General features: G+C 35.4%; 1 protein-coding gene and 1 pseudogene across 3 annotated transcripts in view; both read left to right on the top strand.

Annotated features, from left to right (window-relative positions):
• Positions 1-24,078, top strand: part of ARHGAP21 (Rho GTPase activating protein 21) — a 120,069-nt gene that overhangs the window by 39,011 nt on the left and 56,980 nt on the right. For all 3 annotated transcript variants that reach the window (XM_039877572.1, XM_039877569.1, XM_039877571.1), the window contains 2 exons: positions 6,781-6,960; positions 9,402-9,426. In XM_039877572.1, coding sequence (XP_039733506.1) covers positions 6,781-6,960; positions 9,402-9,426 — 205 coding nt within the window. Of the gene's footprint in view, positions 1-6,780; positions 6,961-9,401; positions 9,427-24,078 lie in introns of those variants that run through there.
• On the top strand, positions 19,619-19,733 carry LOC120614737 (uncharacterized; annotated as a pseudogene).

Below are 24,078 nucleotides of genomic sequence, written 5' to 3'. Positions count from 1 at the left end.
ACTCCAGAAAAAGAAGCTGCAAGTCATACTTAGTATACAAAAAAAATCTTTATTCTAGTCTTTTAACTCAGCTGAAATTTAAACAAACAAACCTTTAATTACAAACATCAGGTTTCCACTTGTGTTGAAATATTTGCAGTGAAATTCCCCATTAAATTTAATATGCGAAGCATAATTTATACGATTAATTCTCTGTGGTATTAGATTTATGGAGAAAGTAGTTTAATGATAAACAGTATCTAAATGTTTAAAGCCCTGTTATTATTTCCTTTCTGCTTACTGCATAAAGCAGAAAGAGTAGGCTAGCTCTGTCATTTACTAGCTGTATGTTTTTTGACAAATTACTCAACCCCTGTGAGCTCCTTTCTTGTTCAGACTTCTGATGTACCTAAAAAACTAGTAAAATATTTTACAGATATTCAAGAGTTTGTTTTTCTCTTCAGACAAAACTATTTTATACATTATTCTCCTGAGATCTGAAAAGGCTTTACGTATTGGTGACCTCTGTGGTTTTTTACTTTTGTTTTGTTTTGTTTTTTCGTTGTACTGTTTAAACATTTTACAAACTCGATAACACATTTAATCTTAGTAGGAAACATGGGAAGTAAGTACTAATATTATCATTCTCAGAGTAAAGATGAGGAACTGAGGCACAGATGTGTCAAGGAGCTTGCTAGAGGTCCCTGGCTGGTAAATCAAAGGTCCAGGTCCAGGTCCAGGTGGTCTGGCTTCAGTGTCCCTGTCCCTATGTAATAAAAGAAAAAACATCAAGCCAGATGACACTGATAACTATGATAATTCAACAGTTCTCAACTGTATAAGAGGAAAAGAACCCCTAAGGGCTCACACATTTAAATCTTGTGTGTTCTCAGGAAATGATACCTTAAAAGGTGTTGCATCACCAGGAGGAAGTGTGGTTCTAAAATAAGGAAGAAAACCTTACTTTAAGCAACGGCTACTACTAATGTTATATAACAAATATAATAGAACGAAATATTTTCAAAGAAGCCATAGTAGGAGTAGGGCTAATAATCTCAGGTATATGATGAATCAATATTAGACTCTCTCAGGATGAACACAATATAATACTTTCTTATGCTCCATTATGATCGATTCCTTCGATATACTAGGAAGCTATCCCCATTCTACTTCAAGTACAAATAATTACAAAAGATAGCTTAGGGGTTATATACTTATTGTGTATACAGGCATTTTTCTTCCTAACTCTCATGTCTACTTAAGTGACAGCCTGTGTCTTTCACCTCTGGCTAATATTTAGCCTCTGTACTTTTTACCTGTGTGAGTTTTTTAAAAACATCTTTATCGAAGTATACTTTACATACCATAAAATTTACTCATTGCGAGTGTACTTTTGAATGGTTTGTAGTAAATTTATACAATTGTGGAACTTTGAACACAGCCTCCTTCGAGAACATTTTCATTATGCCAGAGTGCTCCCATGTGCCAGTTCGCATTCTCTTCTGTGAGGTTTTTGATACCTTTACTGTTAGATGATTAGTCATTTCCCCGTATATGTTCTCACACTCCTCTTTTAGGTTGCTTTGTCTTGTTGTTTTATCTCGTTTCTATGAAGTTAGTTTTTATCCTTTATTTTGGTTTCTTTTAACCTTGAGTTATTATTCAATCAAGTGACCTTGTTATGAAGACTTTTAAGGGAATCAAATGACAGTTCTTAGTCCACAGGAATTTAACTGCTGTCATTCCAGTCACTTCTTGGCTTCTTGTATTCTGACGCTGTTGGTACGTGAATTGGTGCTCATGGAGGGAGATGAGCCGTGTAGAAAGATTGGTGTTAGGGGTCTTCTCGAGTGGAGAAATCTGTGACTGCTGTGTGCCTCCCTGTGTGCCCGCAGTTTGCCCTTGTTATATATCCAGCAGATGAAAAGCCTCTCTGGGTAAGTAGAGAAAGAGTGAAGAAGGCCCATATGTGTATACCTTTTCATCTTCTCTTTCTATGTAGAAAGAAGTGTTACCCTCCCTTCTTTCCTGTAGGGAAAAGCTAGGAGTCTAGTGAGGGTTCAGTGTGCTCTTGGGAGGATGGAATAATTGAGACGACTGAGCTGAGACATGTTGCATTCAAAAATCTTAGTTTGCAGGGAGCAAAAAAGAAATTGCTTACCCTTGATCCCATCTTCTCCATTTTTGTAAAGAACTCAGTAGAACACGATGTAGCTGGCTCAGTTCAGAAACTTGAAGCATGATGAAACCCTGATCCAAGAGAGTTATCTCTATGATGCAAAAGAAAAGAAAAGGAGACGTGAATATGGAAGCCGTGAGGCCAGGACATGATAATGCACTAGAAATAAATTTAATACATGTAAAGATTTTAAAGCGCTCAAGTTAGAGTCCTGCAGAAAAATGAAATTTAAATATAATGAAATTTAAATCTAGTTTAAATCTAATAATAAATTAGATCAAAGAGCAACTGGGGGAAGGATCTATACAGACTACAGAGTAGACGATAAAAAATAGGAGAAATATTCTAGTTTCAGATTCAGAAAACCACGTTTTTAATTCTTGCCCTAATACTAGTCAGCAAGAATCTTGAATACATCACTTAACTAATCTGGACATCAGTTTCCTCATGTATAACATGAAAGGGTTCTCTTATCTCCATTAAATCTTACAGATTCTTTGCGCTTTAAAATTATACAATGAGATGCAACTTACATAATGAGAAATTCATCCTTAACCATCAGGGAAATGCAAATTATAATCATAATAAGATATCACTACACACCTATCGCAATGGCTAAAAGAAAACATAACAATGCCAAATGCTGTGGAGGATGCAGAGAAACTGGGTCAACTCTGCATTGCTGGTGGGAATGTGAAATAGTACGGCTATTCTGGAAAGGGTTTGGCAGTTTCCTAACAAAACTAAACATACAGTTACTATACGACCCAGCATTTGCACTCTTGGACACTTATCCCAGAGAAATGGAAATTATGTTCACACAAAAACCTATGCAAGAATGTTTATAGCACATTTATTCATAATAGCCTCAAACCGAAAACAACCTAGATATCCTTTAAACAAACTAGTGTATTATACTATGGAATACTACTCAGCAATAAAAAAGGAATGACTCATGCAGCAACTTGGATGAATCTCCAGAGACTTATGCTGAGTGAAAATAAAATCCCCAAAGTTTACTGACTGTACGACTCCATTTATATAACATTCTCGAAATGATACAATGATAGAAATATGGAATAGATTAGTGGTTACCAAGGATTAGGACTGGGGGAAGGGTGAAGGGAGAGAGTAGGTTTGGTTATGAAGGGGCAACAGGAGAGATCCTTGTGATGGTGGAATTTTTCTGTGTCTTGACTGGTGGTAGATACGCATCTATCCTTGTGATAAACACATACACTCATAAACACACCGATGAATACAAGTAAAGCTGGTGAAATCTGAATAACGTGGATGGACTGTATCTCTATGTCAATGTCCTGGTTATGAATTATGATATTGTACTATAGTTTTCCAAGATGTTATTGTTGAGGGAAACTGCATAAAGATTACATGGGGTCACTGTAATATTTTTTACAACTGCATGTGCATCTATAATTATCTCAAAAAAGAAAACCTAAACTGTGCATATTTTATTCACTCTTGTATCCCCACTGTGTGGAATTGTGTTGAGTACATAGAAGGTGCTCAATAAATTATTAATTTATTGGATGAATGCGGAGAGAAGTAGAGAGAGAGAGAGGACTCTCATGGAAGAACTTGCATATGTATAAAATGATTCTTTCATTTGGATCATAAAAGGAGGAACTGGTCACTGCTTAAAGCTGTTTGGCTAATTTCACCTAGAATAAAAAACCTTTATCCTACAAATTCTACTTGATTATAAGTAGTTTTGCAGTTGACTCGAGACTCAACTTGAGTCTCTGCCATGTTGATATGTGGTGTTATTCCCTCCTCCCGCCCCCGCATCTCCAAATCCTAGAAAGAGGGATAAACTAAAATGCACTTATGATAAATTAGTTTCAGATATCCAGTCTCCATAGATAAATGGCTTCAGAGACTTGATTACAGTAGCCTTATAATAAGTCTTAAAGTCTTGTAGTGTACGTACTCCAATTTTATTATTTTCAAAGTTGTTTGGCTATTAGGTACTTTTTGTTTTAAAGTGAAGTTTAGAAAGAGCCTGTCAACTTCTACACATACAAATTTTGATTGGGATTTTATTGAATCTATAGATCAATTTTGGAAAAGTTGAGACTGTAACAATACTGAGTGTTCTGAACCATGAACCATGGTATATCTCTTCATTTTTTTAGATATTCTTTAATTCTCTCAGCGGTGTTTTGGACTTTCCATTTACAGGTCTTACAAATCTTTTGCCAGATTTATCCCTAAGTATTTTATATTTTTAAAACTTTCCATTTACAGGTCTTACAAATCTTTTGCCAGATTTATCCCTAAGTATTTTATATTTTTAAAATTCTCAATTTCCAGTGCTTGTTGTTAGTATGTAGAAATGCTGTTGATTTTTGTATATCACATATCACTTTCATTCACATTCCGTTGACTAGAACTCAATCATAGCCACCCCTGCTGAAGGTTTGACTCTAGCTGTCTTCCCAGAAAGAAAAGAAAACAAAATTTATGAATAGCTAACTAGTGACAGCCCAAATATTGACTATGTGATGAAAATGTTCAAGACATAGAAGTCTCTCTATTTTCGTTGCAGTGTAATATATTTTTATCATGCAAAAATTGCTTTCGGGAGCATTTTTAAGTTTTAACCCCTTCATATGATGCCAATCATGTACGAATAGATTCACTAGTAGAACATAAAAAGAAATAATAACAGAATTAAGCTTATACACGTATTCGTCATTTGATGAAGGTAACACTTCAGAATTGCTGAGATGAACTTGGAGTTGTAATTTAATATAAAAATCTTAGCAGCAACGCAGACATGTAATGTTTGAGATACCTATCAGATTGGGGAGATGCCCGGGCTAGAAGTAAAAATTGGGGAGTCATCTGGGTATAGATGATATTTAACGTATGAGATTGATGAAATCGCCAAAAGACAGAGTAGAGACTGAGTGCTAGCAACTCCCAGGTTCAGAAGTTTGGCAGGTGAAGACATAGCAAAGGAGACTGAGAAGTAAGAGTCCAGGGTTAGGAGGAAAATCAGTGTGGGAGGTTAAGTGGAGAAAATTTTTCAAAGAGGAAGTGACCCCTGTGCCAACTTATAAATCACATAAGATGAAAACTGAGAATTGACTATTCAGTTTAGCTATGCAGAGGCCATTGGTGACCTTGACAAAAGCAGTTTCAGGGAGCTACAGAGACAAAAGCCTGATTCGAAGGAATTCAAGAGAAAATGAGAGGAAAAGAATTGGAGATAGCAATTTTAGACAGCTTTCAGGGAGTTTTGTTCTAAAGATAGGCAGACAAGCAAGGTGGTAGCTGGGGAGGGCTCTGTGGTCAAGAGAGGATTTTTTGTTTTAAGACGAAAGAACTTACAAAATGTATATGTGCTGATAGAAATGATATAGAGAAAATACATGATGCAAAAGAGAGACTGGAAAATTGCTAGGATTCTATCTTTGATGAGTGAGAGGGAATGGGATCTAGTACCCAAGCGATGTGGCCTTAGAAGGATGGACAGTTCAGCCATCGTAACAGGAGAGAAGATGGGGAAGCAGGGGCACAGTTGCAAGCAGGTAGGTAAATGTGCCAGTGATGAAAGTCTCGTATTATTGCTTGTGTTTTTTCAGAGTAGTACAAAGCAAGGTCTTCAGCTACAAGTGAGACTGGGGAAGAAGGGATGAATTATTCACCTGGAGTGGGGGGACTGGAGAGAAGTATCATTGGCAGACAACACTAAAGGCTCTCTTGATGTTAGTAGTCATGAACTTAGAGTAAAAACAGTCAGCCTGGTTTTTGTTTTTCTCCAGCGATGTTGTGCTCCATAGGTGCAGGCCCAGGGTAGGCAGTGTTAGTTTAGCCAGGGTTAGGTTTTGTCAGGAGGCTTTAAGGAAGTAAAAACAAGGCAAAGGAGTGAATTGAAGTGGGCTTAAGAGAAAAGCGAGGCCATGGGGTGGTGAAGGATAGGGGAAAACTGGTAGGCTCAGCTCAGATCGGAGAATCGTAGGGCTGGGGTATGAGAGAGGGTGAAGAAGGGAATCCTTGATTTGAGATTGTAAATAGTTTTCAGTCATGACCAGATAAAGGCCAAGAGTGAAGGAGAAGAGATCAAAGGATTGTAAGGCCAAAAAAGTGGAAGGATTTCTATGTGGATCCTGGATCCGTGCTCAGAACCTGAAGGCCTTTTCTATTATTTCCTAATATTCTTGTTGCTGATATATTATCTGATGACAGTTTTAGTATTTCTACCGGGTAAGAGTTTCTTGTCTCTTCTTTCATAGTTTCTGTTTCTTAGTCCTTGGTGCTCTACAAGATTTTCTTGGTATTAATTGTCTTTCATTCCTTCTATTGCATTTAAAGTTGTGGCCATTATATTTCTAATTTCCAAGCGTTCTCCCTTCTGATTAACTTTTCATAGCATCCATTTCTAGGGAAAAAAATAGGTTTTGATGATCTGCATGATTTGTTCTAATACATATATAGTTCATTTTCTCCATTAAGTTCTTTTTCTCCAATATAGTTCTTTTTCTCCATTAAGATCATACCTGCACTCAGCTATTATATTTTTACATATAATTTTTTTCTAAGTGAGAAAGTATATTATGTTAGTAGTTAACATTTAAATATCTTTTCATTTTTAGGTATCAAAAAGTAAAGATGGAAAAGAACAAAGTGAAACTGTATCACCGTCCGAAGATGAAACATTCTCCTGGCCAGGTCCCAAAACGGTGATGTTGAAAAGAACATCTCAAGGCTTTGGTTTTACATTAAGACATTTTATTGTTTATCCCCCAGAGTCTGCAATTCAATTTTCATATAAGGTAAGAGAAATAATTAAAGTAACTCGAAAAAAGCACAAGGCTATTCTTGTCTCTACCTTGTCTTCCTTCTGTCTTAGAAGTGTTCTATTTTCATTGTTATTATATTCTTTTAGATGTTTTTCTACCTTCCAGAACAAAAACTTTAATCTTCTCTGAAAGGTTTATACTGGTTATTAACTCCACATCTATTTTGCTAGGACTTGGAATTTCAAACTTCATTCTGTTTTTTTTTTTTTTCTAATACGTATCTGTTTTTCTACTATCTAGAAAGATGGTGGGTTTTCTGGGCAGAGAATGTAGACAAAATAGTTGGTCAAAATATTCTGACAGTTATAAAAAGTTATCGGGATTAGAATAATACTTAACTTTCAGATATGTAATATGATGGCAAGTCGGAATCTAAAAACACAGCTTCTTGCCAGAGTGAATTACATTAACACGCTTCAGTGTATAGTAACATGGTCTAATAGGGGGCGGCATGGACTAATTATACTGGCAGCAGACGCACTGAGTACTTGCCCTGTGTTCTTTACTGTTCTTTGTGAGCGTTATCTCACTTCATTCTTAGCTCCATGTAACAGATGTGGAAACTGATCTGAGTCACATAATGAGAGAGTAACTTGTGGATTTTAACTTGTCACCATGAATGCCTGATGCTTAACTATTGTACAACAGTGCGAAGGAAATAATGATATTTAGAAGCGTTGTGAGATCTTGGCCAAGGCACTTAACTCTTCTTGGCTCCTGGATTTCCATTTAATTCGAGGGAACTGAACTAGAAGATTAGAAAATCTTTTCTAACCCTTAATTTCTACGGCTCTGAGGTGGTCTTTTAAAATGTGGTGTCAAATTGCTTCTGGAGATCACACACTTCTTACTATATCTTTCCAGTAAAATGTTTTAAGTTCTTTAAAGTACTGAGTAGTTTTTAAGAATTATGAATAATTGCTACCTTTGGAATTAAAATTGATCACTTTGGGTTTCTTGAAATGTCTATAAAACTACTGAACTGGGTTCTCTGAGAATCTGCTTTATCTTAAAATATCTAAAATAGTATTCTTGTGTATTAGGTTACATGTGAGAGCACTTGATAATTTAAGTGTCCCTTTAATTACATATTAAGACTGAATTTATTTTTGTGTTTTTGTTTTGAAGGAGAGCTTTGGGTCATAATGAACATATAGGTATTATAATTTTTATAAGATAACTTTACCAAACACAAGTTAAAATACATCATCATCACCATCATCATCATTATTATTATCATTATTATTATTATTGGGAAATATTTCTAGAAATTTTAGTAACACAGTATAATTGTTAACAGTGTAGTCATTGGGAGTCAAAAGAGCCTGGGTTTGAGTTTCATCTCTACCCCTCGTTAGCTCTGTGACCTTGGGTAAGTCACCTAAGAGACAATAAAAGTACCTTTCTCACAGATTGTTATGTTGATTAAAAGATATAACACATGTAAAACACTTAGTACAGGCGTTGGCATACAGTAACGCTCAGTAAACTTTAACTGTTAATGCTATTATTAACACAAATGTTTTTGCAAATAGGTCTCAGACTTATAAATTTTACATGGAAAATATATACTGAAATCTTTTCCTTTTCAATTATGATTTTTGTCCATTCACATCAAAGGAATTTAAAAAATAATATTGTATAGCTTTAGAAAATGTGAAATGAATACAACAATGTATTATGTCACTTAGCTGGTAGCAGAGCTTATAACCAGAAAAAAGTATATGTTTGGTCAGCCAGAATAAAGGTCAAAAGTTATATAATAGATCAGTCCTTCACTAAGTATCCTTTTTCTTTCTACAGTATGTTGTAGCTCTCTTATGATAGATGCTCAACAAATATTTGAATAAATGTATTTTCATACAAGTTTTTCCAAAGTGCTTTTCTGATTTCCCAGCTAGAGGTAAAAAACATGACAGCAAGGCAGCCTGGTAACAGTGAAAGCAACCAGGTAGCTAAAGCTCAGAATCGAATGCAAGAAATGAAATATATAGCAATTTGGAGCGAGTGAATTTATAATAAAGATAGTTCTGGGTCCTGTAGCAGCCCCTTAAAGGCACATTTTAGTAAAGTACAGTAAATAAGGACCAGCCTGGCCCTCTCTCCCAAGTTCTAGGTGCATCTGTCAAGCTGCCTGCTTTTGACACCTCTACTTGGGTATCTCTATTAGGCATCTTACACTCAAAGTGTCAGAAACTGAACTCCTGATGTCCTCCCTCTAAGTTGGCTTCACCCACAGCCTTCCTGTCTCTGTTTATGAAGGCTCCATCCTTCTGGCAGAAGGCTCTGTTAATTAGATTGTACTTGGCACGCTCTAGGAAGGGCAATTTACATTGGATTGAGCCTTGCTATGATTTCACCAGAGTTTATAAATATGTATTCATGTATGGATATATATTTTTTTTATTTTGTAGGATGAAGAAAATGGCAACAGAGGAGGTATGCTGTAAAAGTTTTAATTTTTATCTGAATGTTTTTCTATTCATGCCTTTCTGTTCTTTAAGTAATATTAAATAAAAGGATATAGTTTTTGGAGTCCAAATATATAACTGTTTTTAATGTGAAAGTCATAGAAATGAAATATTTTTACCATGGATTTCAAAGTTTTATGAATTTATTGTTTCATCATAATTTGAACATGTGATGATTTTATTGTTAATTATATATTAGTGTTTATGGGAGGAATATATCATGATTCTGAGGAAAGTAATTCTGAGATTTTTATCCAATTAGTAATTTTTTAAATTTAGTGATTCTTTTAGGTAAGAAGTGCTGTGTGTTTTATCTACTTGATTTATTGATTCAAATATTTAAAAGTAGAGTATTGTGGTTCTTGTAGTTAGTCTTACTGTTGGATTTAAACATTATATTTAATTAGCTTAAAAGGAGAATCAGGCTGGGGATAGGGTTATATCTTAATAACTCTCACTTTTTTTTGTTTTAATATTGTATGAACTCCAGTGAGTTAAAATTTACACACGATAAAATGCGCTTGCTTTTAAAACTTTTATTTTTAGATAGTTTTAGACTTTTAAAAAAGTTTCCAAAACAGTATAGAAAGTTTTCATTAATCCTTAATTCAGTTTCCCATAATATTAAAAACTTACATAACCATAGTACAATGAACAAAATGAAGAAATTAACATTGGTATGATGCTGTCACCTAAACTGTAGACTTTATTTGGATTCTTACCAGTTTTTCTGCTAGCGTCCTTTTTCTGTTCCAAGATCCTGCGTTGCATTCAGTTGTCATGTCCTCTTTGTCTCCCCTAATCTGGGACAGTGCCTCATCTTTCCCATGTTTCATGCCCTTGATACTTTTGAAGAGTACTGCTCAGTTATTTTGTAGAATGTCCTTTAATTTGGGTTTATCTGATATTTTCTCATCATTAGTTTGAAGTTATGCATTTTTATCAGGAATGCATTTGCACCTATTTTCATTAAGCATATAGTATTTTGATAATGCATAAATTGTGAAACCACCATTCCAATCAAGATATGCTATCAAAAAGAACCTTTCTGCCATCCCATAAAGTTCCCTTGTTCCCCTTTGCTGTCAGCACGCTGCTCACCCTAGACAATCAGTAATCTGCTTTGTGTCTTTAGTTTTGCCTCTTCTAGAATTTCTTCTGAATGGAATAATACAATTTATACTCTTTTGTTTCTTTCACTTGGTGTAATATTTTTGAGATTCACCGTATTGTATGTATAGGTACTAATAGCACTATCTTTTTTGCTGGGTAGTTTTCCCTTATATGGATATACCACAGATTGTTTATCCACTCACCTTTCATAGACCCTTGTAATACCCGTATTTGATTTGAGGTCTTGGAATGGTTATATTAAGGTTTAAAATGAGAGGAAATGGTTTCTTTCAGCACTATCAAAAGTAATCTGAGAGTGTAGGGCCAGGTAGGACCCTTCATAGTTGTCACAGTTGTGCGAGATAGGCCACTCCTGTGTCACCATCTGTCATGCACCAGTGTTAAGGATGAATTCCAAATGTTACTTGGCAAGGGTTAGAAATTGGCGTCAGTGGGAAAGGGAAAATTTACAAAGCCAGTATCAGCAAGAGAAAAGAGGATGCAGGTCTTTTATCTTCCCATCATCCTATGGAATGAAGTGCTGATGCTGGGCAGCCTGCTGGGCACACAGCATCTGGAATTTTACACCTGTCGTATTCTGTTTTCTCTTGGAGAGAAATACACTTCTAACACATGTAGAAGAACATAGTTATAATTATAATACTTTGCACGAATTATTATATATCTGACATAGCTCACTGAAGTGAATGGATTTAATCACATGCTTTGGCTGGAGAGAATAGACTTTTAACATCTGTAAAGAAAAACCAGAAGGTCCAGGTTCAACACAAGGCTATTTGGAGGGTCATGGTAAAGTGAGACCGAAGGGTGTGACCTGCTGGGGAGTATTACAATTTAATACCTATTTTATTTATTGACTTATACCTAATCTCATCCAAGAAAGGGTTTATGTCCACATGCAGAATTACCTGTATTACAGTAAGATAAAAAATAAGGTTAAAAAGTTCATGGCAAAGAAAAATTAATTAAACTGACATTTGGGAGATTTAGTACATAAAAATGGGTGCTGTAGATTCTACACTGTTATCAGAAATGAGCTCTAAATCTGCTTTTGAGCTTTTCCAGTGGTCAAAGCAAAAACAAAAATACGATTAGTTAAGAATTCACATTATCCATAAGAAAACAACTTCTCGTTTACACTGAAGTCTGAGAAAGGTTTCTCCAATGGGTCCTCATAATGGAAAGCAAAGAGTAATGCAATAGATAATATCCTCAGTACCATTTCTTCATGTGGCTATTTTTTAGTGGATCCTTTAACATAAGCTGATTTCAAAACCCTAACATCCAGTTCAGTTTTAAGGGCTTCTCAACTGGGGACCGTTTTGCTCTCCAGGGGACACTTGGCAACATCTGTAGACATTTTTGGTTGTCACAGTTGGGGGGACGGTGCTGTGCTCCTGGCATGTAGCAGGTAGAGGCCCAAGGTGCTCCTGAACAACGTATGATGAACAGGGGCAGCACGCCCACAGCAAAGAATTATTCAACCCAAAATGTGAATAGTGCCTCTGTTTACAATCCCTGGATTACAAGGATGGACCCTAATACAGCGTGGTCTAACCGTATATGTCCCTGAATCTGTTAATACAGTGACAATATTCAGACCATTTAGAAGAATGGACATTGAAGGTGGCATGTCCAGTGATCTCTTATGATGATTATTCTTTACAACTGAATTTCTATATGAATTGAGTTACTGCTGTAATTTGAGATTAAATTGCCTGGCTGTTCTACTGGCATTTTATGTTATTGATGAAAGAATTGTCATAAGTAAGAAAGAGGTTACATTTTAAGAAAATAGAGTCAATATAATAACAACTAGAAGGTAAAATAAAAGAAAAAGTTAACAAAGAGTAAATAATTGAAGTGTAATAAAAAGTTAACATCAGGAGCCTAACAGATTGATAGAGACAATAATTATAAGCCTAGTTAACAAAAATTTTAAAGACTAATAGAGGAATTAAAATAAACACAACAAAATTAAGGCTTTAAAATAAAAGAAGTACAAATTCAAGCACCTCACCTCCTGTGAAGCAAGATTCATCAAAGTAAGACATATATAAAGTCCAGAACATTAATACTTTTTTTTCTTAAGAAGAATGCGAAAGGCATAGAGTACCTAAAGAAACTGTTTTATAATATACCTGGAAGGAGAACTGCTTGATTTCACCCCCCTCCCCCCACCCCTAGAATGGTAGAAATTAGCATATGACTGAGGACTTAATCTGCACCAGGCATTGTAACATATATTGTTATTCTTTTTAATCCTCACTATAATGCTGTGTGATGTGAGACAATATTCCCATTTTGTAGATGTGGAAACTGAGGCTGGGAAACATAAAATAACTTGCCCAAGATCTCACAGCTAAGTGACAGAGTTGTGTGTGTCCAAGTCAGGTGTATCTAACTCCGAAATCCATCTTCTTTAACTCTGCCATCTTACTTCTGTTGACTTATTTTTAAGTCTTTCTTCACTTCTTTAATTTGTTTTAAGAATAATTATGTCTTTTAAACAATAGTTTGACTTTAGAGTCAAGAATTGGGAGATAAATACAGGGCATATTTAGAATGTTATGAAATTAACTGTAAAATTTCTCTGCCTTGAGAAAGTTAAAAACAAGGAAACTTGATCCATATTTATACGAATATGTACCTAAGGACAAAGAAATCACATGAAAGTCAGAGATATCCCAAGTTTAGAGGCCCCGAACATCTTAAAGGAACAACCATCAATGGTTCCTCAATCCTGAGTGTCTGGCTAGCAGTGGACCTGGAAAGTTCAATGAGTTTAAAGGAGGGTGGTAAAAATTAGCATATGATTGAGGACTTTATCTACAGCGGGCAGTGTTCTGTCTGCCTTTGCTTCCCAGGGCCAGGTTTTACTCTTATCATCCCGATTGGTAATGGGGGTCATAGGTTAGTCCACAAAGGCCTAGTTAGTTTAAGGATAGTAGTCGTAATACTTTTCCAACTAAACTGATCAATTCACGAGAACATAGTCTATGTGAAAAAATTTCTGACTTCTGAACAATTGTAGATCAGTTTTTAGAATGCAACCTATTTAGAGACAGACCACGTATAATTTATTACTTCAATTTAATGAATATTATGATTTTCATTTTATTTCTCACTTCATTTTAAAATTTATTTTCAAGCATATTGAGATTATGAAACTCTTTTATGTGAATTTTGTTTTAATGAAATAGAATCCTGGCCTCCAGTGTAATGATCCGAGTCATAGCCTAGAGCCACTGGAGAGAAAATAATTGCCAGAATTGTATTCAGACTCCTAAGAGATCCTCTCATAATGCCAAAAATTCTGTGAAACAGTTGAAAGGTTTCATTTTGGTATTCTTTCCTTTTGGCAGTAGAGTGAAATCTCTTTGCCACTCAATTTTCTGATTATTTTTCTTACCCAACTTCTCTGTTCTATTCTATTTCTTATATCCTATATGTGTGTACTGTCTTGTATTTTAAAATTTATGTTTTTTTCTTGTTATTTATTTTTCTTTCTGTACCGTAATGCAAATAACATTTACAAGAAAAAGGCCATTAAGGTAGGAAAATATTTTTTGGTGATAATAGTTGCTTGTGGATAATTGCTATCTTGCTGACATCTTGTTGTCCCTTTAAATCTCTAGAGAAAATATTCGTAAATAATCAAAATAGAAATAATTGAAAGTTTGTAATTACTATTATGTCTTCCTCTTCCATGAGTAAAAATTCTCAGTGTTCTAAAATGTTATATCATTTTGTTAGGTGCTTAAATAACTGTTAGATTTCTACTTTGGCTTTAAAATTTATATTCAAGCATGTTAATAGTAGAGAAAAAAGTAACTGGGAATTCTATAAATTTTCTTAGTAGTAAAAATTTCTGTCTTTTAATTGCAATTTATTCGGGCTAAACAGCTCTATAGCCTGTGTTAGTTTTCTAATAACCAAGGCTCTTTTAGTGGGAAGAGATAGAAACTCCTGAAACCACCTCAGGAAAGAATTGTTAATTCTAAAAGCCAACAGGGAATCTCCAGATTTTGATTATACTTGATTTTCTCATGAGCTGACTTCTGTATTAGGTACAACCCTCACTATATCTTTCTTTCCTTTTTCTCTCATTATAATACTCTGAATTCCTGAGAGAAATCTAATTGACCCACTTCATCATTTTATACCAGCTATGCAGTACTCACTATTTTCAGAGTCCAAATGTTCTTCATTTTAATGAAGAGGCAAATTCCATAAAATTAAGGAAATGCATGCCGTTAATTTTCATTAATAGGTCGAAAGCCTATCCTCTCAAGTTAATATAACACTAAAATGTGGATCTGAAAATTTGTTGTAAGAATATATTCTTATGGGCAGGTCTAAGGTCTGTGATGTGCTGGTAGGGTGTCAGAAGCCCGTTTTATTACTTAAAAAATGTAACAATACTGACTGAGCTCCACGGATCTCTTCTGATGTCTTTGGGAATGAGTGTGAACTCCTTATTGACATTTTAAAGTATTTGAGTTTCTGTGGTAGTTACGTAAATATTCTAATTAATTGCATATTTTTAATTAAGTTTTTGTACTGTTCAGTAAAATAACCTCAGGTATCTGAAATTGTCTTGAAGATATTTAAGAAACAGGAATGGTGGTTGTGGTGGTGATGATGATGATGATGAAGATGATGATGATGATGATGACGGTGATAAGGGTGATGGCGATGATTGTGATTGTGATGATGATGGTGGTGGCAATGGAAATGATGGTAATGATAGTAATGGTGGTAGTGACAGTGTGGAGGTGGCAGTGGAAACTAACTTACCGTGTGCCAGGCACTGTTATAAAACTTCTCATGAGTTAACTCATTAATCCTCACAACAACTTTTTGGGGTAAATATTATCATCATTTTCATTTTTTAGATGAGAAACAGGCACAAATGTTTACGTAACGAGTAAGGGGCAGTGTTGAACTACAAACTCTGGCAGTCTGGTTGTAGAGTTCCTCTCAATTTCTATCATAATTTCTCGGAAAGTTCTTTACTCTCACGTAATTCATTCTTGAAAATGTTTAAGAAAGAACATTCTCTTCCCTCGAAAGTTAAGGAGCATTAAAAGATCCCTAATTCAACTTTCAGATACAGTTTTGGCTAACATAATATTAGCATTTCATACTTGTTCTTTAATTTTCTTCTTTATCTCTGTAATTGAATATGTCCTATTGGCTTAAGTCTGTTGAGCTTAAGGATAAAACATTATTGCTTTAATATTTGCATTTGATTTCCATCTTTGATTCAGTTATACTTTTGATACCTATGTATCTTGTGACCGATATAACGTTTTTTGGTATCGTTTTTCAGTTTTTGTTATGAAATGATAAGGGCACTTATAGGTATTTGCCAAAGATAAATGAAACGGCCCGGGAAAATAGTTGTACAGGCATCTTCATAACTGCTTTATTCACAAAAAAATAACACTGGATTTGACCTAAATATTCGTCAACATATCAATGGATAACTAAATTGTGGTATATCCATACAGTGTAATACACATAACATCATGGATCAGTCTCAGAAACATTTATTTTATTGGTGAAATCCATGTAACATAAAATGCACCATTTTGAAGGGAACAGTTCAATGGCATTTAGTACAAATTAAAGGACATGTATTAAATGTTATACATCTACCACCTCTGTCTAGTTCTAAAACATTTTCATCATCTCAAAAGGACACTCATATTCAGGAAGCAGTCATTCGCTATTCTCCCCTCCCCTAAGTCCTTGGTGACTACTCATCTCTTTTCTGTCCCTTTAGGCTTACCTATTCTGGATATTTCATATAAATGGTATCATACAATAGTAACCTTTTTTATGTGGATGGCTTCTTACACTTAGTGTAATGTTTTGAGGTTTGTATGTGCCATGTCTGTATGTGCCGTGTATTTCTATTTATGGCTGAACAATATTCCGTTGCGTGTATATACCACATTCATTCATCTACTGATGGATATATGGGCTTTTCCACCTTTCGGCTATTATGATTAGTGCTGCTGTGATCATGCGTATACAAGTATTTGAGTTCTTGTTTTAAAATCTAGGAGTGGAATTGCTGCATTATACAGTAATTCTATTTAACATTTTGAGAAACTGCCAAACTCTTTTCCACAGCAACTGCACCATTTTACATTCCCACCAGTGATGTTTAAGGGTCCCAATTTCTCCACATCCTTACTAATGCCTGTTAGTTTCTGTTTTTGTATGATGGTCCACACAATGAGTATGAAGTGGTATCTCATTGTGGTTTTGCTTTTTCATTTCCTTACTAATGTAGAGCGTCTTGTTGACCACTTGTGTATATTCTTTGGAGACATGTCTATTCAAATTTATTGCTCATTTTTAATTGGATCGTCTTTTTGCTTTTGAGTCGGACATGTTCTTTAAGTATTCTGGATACTAGACTGTTGTCAGATCTATGATTTACATATATTTTCTTTCATTTCATAGTTATATTTGAAAATTTTTGTCTATTTGCATTTAATGTAATTAATTATATATTTGTTAATATTCCTAATTTATTTTGAAATTTATGTTTCTATTTTATTTTGAATTTCTTGTAATTCTTTTCTCTTCTTTTTTGAGATAAAATACGATGTCATTCTTTTAGTGGTTTTTCTAGAAATTATAATGTGCAAGTTAATTGAAGTCTAATGCTAATTAATATTTTTTTCTTCTCTGAAACAATGTAAGGATCTTAGAACATGTTAACTCTGCCTGTCTCCCCCCCTACCTACATGTTGACCTTTATATTATGTTGCAATTCTTTCACTTTTTACTTTCTGCAAGTTCTTTGTTTTGCCCTCATTTTTGAAAGATACTCTTGCTGCTACAGGAATTCCAAGTTGATATTTTCTTCTAGCGTATTGAAGATAATATTTCGTTCTCTTTTGTCTTCTTGTTAGTAAGAAGTCATATTTTGATTTATTGGTTTTTTGAAAACAAGCTTTTAAAATATCAGTTAACATTTTCTTTATATCTTTGGTGTTTGGCCATTTCGTAATCTTGAGTCTAGATGAGAATTTGTTTTTATGTTTCTTGTTTGGGATTCATTGAGCTTCTTATGTCTATGGATAAATGTCTATCACCAGTTCTAGAAAATTTTCATCCAGCATCTCCTCACATATTATGTGTTCCTCTGTATCCCAGCGCTCTCTTTATTTCTTCTGTGTTCTCAGTTAAACATATTTTAGATTTTCTTTTCTACTCTATCCCCATGGCTCCTAAATTTTTTTTTTTTTTTTTTTTTGGCTACATTCTAGGTAATTTCTTCCAATATATTTCAGTAATTTTCTTCTTAACTGTTTTAGAAATTTTGGTTATTAGAAATTCTTTAGGGTACTGCACCAAACATGCTCGATCACTTATTATAGTTTCCTCTTTATAATAATTTTTAGACTTATTTTTCAAATTTCTTCAAACAAGGTTGTTTTATAATCTGTCTGGTAATTCCATCATCAGAAATATTTGTGGGTTTGTTTCTCTTTTTTTTTTTCTGCTTGTTCTACCTCAGAATGTGTTTTTTGCTGTGCATGTTTGACTGTTTTGTGTTTGTTGACCTTCAGAAACTTTTACTGGAAATTCCTTGAGATCCAGGTTGACAAAGCTGTTCTTTAAGTAGATTGGTATTTCTTTTTATCCAGAGCCAAGCTATTACTAGATCGGCCTACATATCTATGTCCGGTTTGCTTTATCGCCATGTCTTGGAGATTGGTTGTCCCTTCTCCCCACTTACCTCCCGCTCCCCACTACTTTGCATAGCACCGAGATAGAGTCTGAGTTACGAGTAAGTCACCTTACCCATAAGTGTGGGGAGAGTCTCCTAATAGACACCTAACTAGACAGGACTTGGGATTTTTCTTCTGCCTACTAGGTGGAGGAGCCCTTAAAATGGAAGCTTATGCTCACTAGCCTAGACATATGTTATATTATTGATACTATTAATATTATATTATTAGTGTTTGGAGGTATAATTTTCTAGTAACTAGGCCTATATGTCATATGCATTATGGTTCAAATATACATTAAGCATTCCCTTATATGAGCTCAATTTGCCAGTACATTTATACTTCATTGGATGATTTGCTATTCATGTAGTTGTCTTATTAAAATACCTTGAAATAATCTATTATCAATGTAGTTATAATAAAATCTCCAAGTTATTTGTAGTTTGCTATTACAGGCAATGTTTCCTAACATAAGAATGTATAAGCTTATATACATACACTCATATGCTTATCCAAGACGCTTTTCACAATTAGGATTAGGGAAGGATGCAGATAGACCCTTTGCCTAATTCTCTCCTGGAAACTCCCTACTTATATTTTGGAGTCATTTAATCTGAGTGATTGTTCATGCTACGAGGTAGACAAGTGAGACTTTCAGCCTCCTAAAATGTTCGTTCCTGGGAGGTGGTGGCAGCAACACCAATCTGATATGGAGAAAAAGAGAAATAAATGAGCGATTCTGTCTCTCATCCAAAATCGGTTATTAAAATATGCAAATAAAATTCTCCTACATACCAGGACTACTCATTATGTTTATGAAAAAATAGTTTTTATGTGGTACCTAAGAACAGAGATCATTAAGGATGGAAACTGTAAGAACAAGCCTAGTAAGAACCTGGTACACAGTAGGAACTCAAATATTTGTTGAGCAAATGTATTGAATGAAGGGAGGTACCGCCTCCTTAACTTGTCACTATTCCAAAATGACTGTTCCCAAAGCTGCAGAAGTTAGCGTGTTAGTATCTGTACCTCGAGAAAAATTTATTGTGTCCGCTTTCTCCTTTTCTTTTACTTTTCTCCCATCAGTCACCTTCTAACAAAAAGTGTCAGTGACACTTTTTAAAATTAGAAATTTTATTTCACATAGCTGCTAAGTGTAAGCAGAAACAATAACAAAAACAGGACATGGTTCCATAGTGTAGCGGTTAGCACGTCTGCCTTACACGCAGAAGGTCCTGAGTTTGCGCCTCAGTGGAGCCACAGTCCATGATCTATGGCCGTGCCACCCTGAACAAGCCCAATTCCGACCACGGAAGCTAAGCAGGGTCGGGCCTGGTTAGTACTTGGATGGGAGACCACCTAGGAAGACCAGGTGCTGTAGGCATAAGTAATAATAAATAATGATAATAATAAAAACATGGTAATCCCAGACTTTGGTAGGAATTTCAGCATCATTTTTGTAAAATAAACTGGTAAGGTGGTCAACTTCAATGACAGGCAAAAAAAGAAGAAATCTCCTTACTTCACTTAAAAAGTCCCAGGAAACCATATTAACAGCAATCTAAAATGAAGAGACTTTGATTGGATTAAATTTGGCATTGTCGGAAATTCAAGTTTCTGTAGTATATTTAAGACTTTGAAAGACACACTGCATGAAGTTACTTTGTCAGTCAAGAGAATAAATGCGAAGTAAAAAAAATCTCTTTAAGGGTTCTAAAACCTTTAAGAAATATGAAATCTAGGATTTCGGAAAACTAAGGTGAGCTACTGAACAAGTAGGGCTATACAGGCGAAAAATCGAGGAAAGTCCATGGTTGGAGTATTAATACCCTAGACCGTCTCCTGAAAATAACTTCTCTACAGAAAATGTTGTAATTAGGTGATTGTGAGTTGTCTTTTCCTGGCTGCTCCATAACTTAAGACCTTGACACAGATACCGCCTAGCTAGATAGTCCCCTTTTTTTCCTGATTACTCTCCAGGTTGTCTGTGTTCAAAAATGTGATTCCTCATTCCAGGTAATAAAAAGTTTATTGCAATAGTTACAGTCCCTGCTTTCAAAGTTTAACTTTTTGTCTTGGGTGTAAAACCAGAATAGAAAGATTTGCATATGAATGTGAAATACATTAAGTCTAGAAATATATTTCCTGTCGTTTATTCATTCACTTAGCAAACATTTGTTGAGTCACGACCATGAGCCATTCACTAAAGTAATTCCCGGGAAGGGAGCAATATGGCCTCTGACCTCACTTCCTTTAGATAGTTGTTCACATGTCACCAGTTAGAGAGGACTTCCCGGACCATTTGATCAAAATCGTGTTACAGCCCTGCCCTGCTTTTCACGCTTCCTTCCTTCTCCCTCTGCTTATTATTCTCCATAGCACTCATCACCATCTCTTATACTACTTATTTCTTGTTGAACACTTTTCTGCCTCAGTTGGAATGTAGAGCAGAAAATTTATTTTGTTTATTACTTTTTACTTAAAACCAAGAACAGCTCCTAGCATGTATACTTCAGTGAATATGTATGTTCTAGGCTCTGGCTTCAAGAAGCTCCCACTCTGATGGAGGATGAAAGTGTAAAATAATTTTGTAAGTGCAAAAATAGAGGTGTGTCCAGTTGTTACAGGATCACAGCAGAGGGACAGGTTCTCAGGCGGGATGTCCTTTGTGCCGTTGACAGATGAATAGGAATTTATCAGGAAGAAGGAAAAGCAGTATTCCAGAACAGATTTCAGAGATGTTTGGAAGTTATATTTGCCCAGATTTGGGGGTAGGACTTGGGGATGGGTTATATGTCACCGGTTAAGGATGACTTGTGCAGGATTATGCCCAGCCTTTCTGGCATGATTGAGCAGATAGGTGGAAGTACCATTAATTGAGGGATGCCGGAAGGGAAACATCTACCCCTTTTCCCTGGAGAAATGAGTTTAGTTTGGGATAAGTTGCATTTCCGATGCCTGTAGAGTGTTTAGTACTTAGTGGAAAATTTGGGTGTGGAGCTCATAGGGAAAAGTGGGAGTTGAAAATAGATCTGGAATTTATTATTATATATGTTATAATGAAGTCCTAGGCATAAATGAAACCACATACAGAGAGCATGAAGATGCATAGATAAGGTAGGACCCTAGAGAAGGCAGCATCTAAGAGATGGTCAGTGAAAGAGGAATCGGAAAGGAAATCTGAGAATGTTTTGGAAGATCTGAGGGTACCCAGGAGTTGGTGACTTGCTAATTAAGAAGTGTTCATTTTAAAGGGGCGTGGATAACTTGTCATTTGTCACAGAGATTTCATTAGGGTAGGGACTAAAAAGATACTATTGGACCAGACTTGACAGGTAGCAAATTGGTAAAGTTGCTAAGAAAAACAGTTTCAGTAAATTGGTAAAGTTGCTAAGAAAAACAGTTTCAGAGTGGAAGGAAGAACTGTGAAAACCAAATATTAGTAGGCTGGAACATAAATTAGAGCAGTGAACTTCAATGAGGATGGGAGTGGGGTGGGCGGACAATTTTGTCCCCTAGGAGAAATTTGTCAGTGTCTGAGGAACCCTGAATTAGAAGGGAAGAAATGAAGATATGCGAGTATAGACTGTTTTTCCAAGAAATATGAAAATGAAAGGATAGCGAAGGAGAGATGGTGGCCATGGGGAAGTATAGGGAGAAATTTTGTTCTCTTAAGTTGTGGAAACTTGTATGTCCGTGAGATCTAGAGAGAAGAACAGAGATCGACTGAGGTCTTACACATGAGAAGAAATAATTTAGAGGAGCAGGGTTCTGAAGACAGCTGGTAACTAAATCCTCACCTGAGACAGAGAGAAGGAAGTACGGATGGGCAAAAATTTTTTGAAAAAATTGAGGATACAGCAATTGAGATATAGCAAAATAAGACATGAAAGTTATCCAAATAGTTTGAGGAATTTAGAATGGAATAACAAGTTCAAGAAGGTTGTCAGAAGTTTGAAACTAACCTTGAGGGGGTGGGAATTAAAATAAAAGGAAGAGACTTTAGAGAGGAATGCCAAGAGCTTAGCTGAACTGGGAAACTGTAAATCAATGGGTTACGCAGTTTTATCCTGCTGAAGTAGTGGACCAAGACCAAGAGCAGGCGGAGTGTAGTTAGATTTTTCCACAGCTGGAGATTGGCAAATGGACTGCTTAGAAAGGTCAAGGGAGAAAGGAAGTTGAGGTTGTCAGTGAATTTTGTTGAAATATTGATCCATGGATAATCTCAGTAAGAAAGTGATTTCTGGAAGGGGACTGGTAGCCTTAGAGAACAGAGATGGCTAAGGGCTTGACAGAGCCGAGGAGCAAATGTAATGGTTTCAATGGTGGAGTGATGGTAAGGTCAGAGATGGAAGGATGGTTGCTGGTGAGGAGAGCACTGTTAACAGATTTTTCTAGGTTTGCAGAGAAATTAAAATCTAGCACAACAGGAATAACAAGGCTATGAATCTAGGTGTGATACATAGTTTGTGAAATTCGTGGAACTTTCGAGAGAGAGGAAAACTTCAAATACTCCAGAAAGCAGATCCCGGGACTGTTTTGTTCATTGTAGGATAATGGACGCCTGGCACATGGTTAGAGCTCAGTAAATATTTGTTGAATGAATAAACACCCTTCCAGACTTTCTTGCCGAGGTAGTTTATCATGCCAGAAAATTTGATTCACGTCTGACACCTAGTGGTATTGTCTTCAAATTACAGCGAAGTGGCAGCATTTTCCTTCTACTATTTGGAGATTGTACAGATCGTTTGTAGAACAATGAATCTATTCCTGACAGAAATCTCCAAGTTGGTTTGGGGAAGTTTTACTGTCGGCATTTTCCAGGGCTGTAATGTGAACCAGTCGGCAGTAAATATTTATTGAGGCATCTCCTGTATGCCAGGCACTGTTCTACATGCTGGAGATTTTCATGCACTGTGTGTTCTCTCACATATATGATCTCACTGAATTTGAATACAGAGGCCAAGCATTCCATTGGGAACTTAATTTAGGGTTTTTGTGTGTGAAACCTTTCTACATTTATTTCATAGCTTTTGGTGCTGTCATCTCTACATCATGACATACTGTTTTTCCTTAATGTTAAGTCAGCTTTAGGAAGACGAAAGTAGGATTGGGTTTGTTGTCAGCTTATGTTATCTACCTTGTGCAGAATACTACAGACTCTAGAAAACTATGCAAGGATTTTATTGTAAGAAAAAGTAAAGTTCTTATTTGTTAACAGTGCTTGCTACAGTATTTGTTGTATTTATAAATAAATAGACATGATATCTGGGATTTGCTTTAAAATTTTTTTAGGAAAAAGTAGTGCAAATAAAAAAAGGTGACAGATTTAATATAATTATTTAAGTTGTGTTTATGAGGGTTTATTCTGTTTTTCTTTTTTTCTTTGCTTTTGTGTATGCTGGACATTTTCCACAATAAAAAGTAAAAAAAGATTAGATGAGCGTGCATTGAAAAAAAGTTTATCATGATTAAGTTAGAGCATGGTCTGCTTTTTATATTTAGCAGATTTTCATATTTTATATTGTTCCACTTGATATTACTTGAAAATCAGATTGAGTAGAGAGATAGTATGTTTTTGCTTATAGTAGATCTAATGTGATTGAAACCTTACAGGTGACATTCTGCTGACATTGTACAGAGACTATTGAAATTTTGGGTCTGAAGCTTATGATAATTGTTAAAGCTAAAGATTGAAGACTTGAAAGTTATGATTTTAAAGTACTAGC

The sequence above is a fragment of the Pteropus medius genome, unplaced genomic scaffold (genome assembly GCF_902729225.1).
Source record: "Pteropus medius unplaced genomic scaffold, Ma_sr-lr_union100, whole genome shotgun sequence".
In the NCBI taxonomy this organism is placed as follows: Eukaryota; Metazoa; Chordata; class Mammalia; order Chiroptera; family Pteropodidae; genus Pteropus; species Pteropus medius.
The sequence above is the reverse complement of the archived record's forward strand: the minus strand, read 5'-3'. Positions and strand labels throughout refer to the sequence as shown.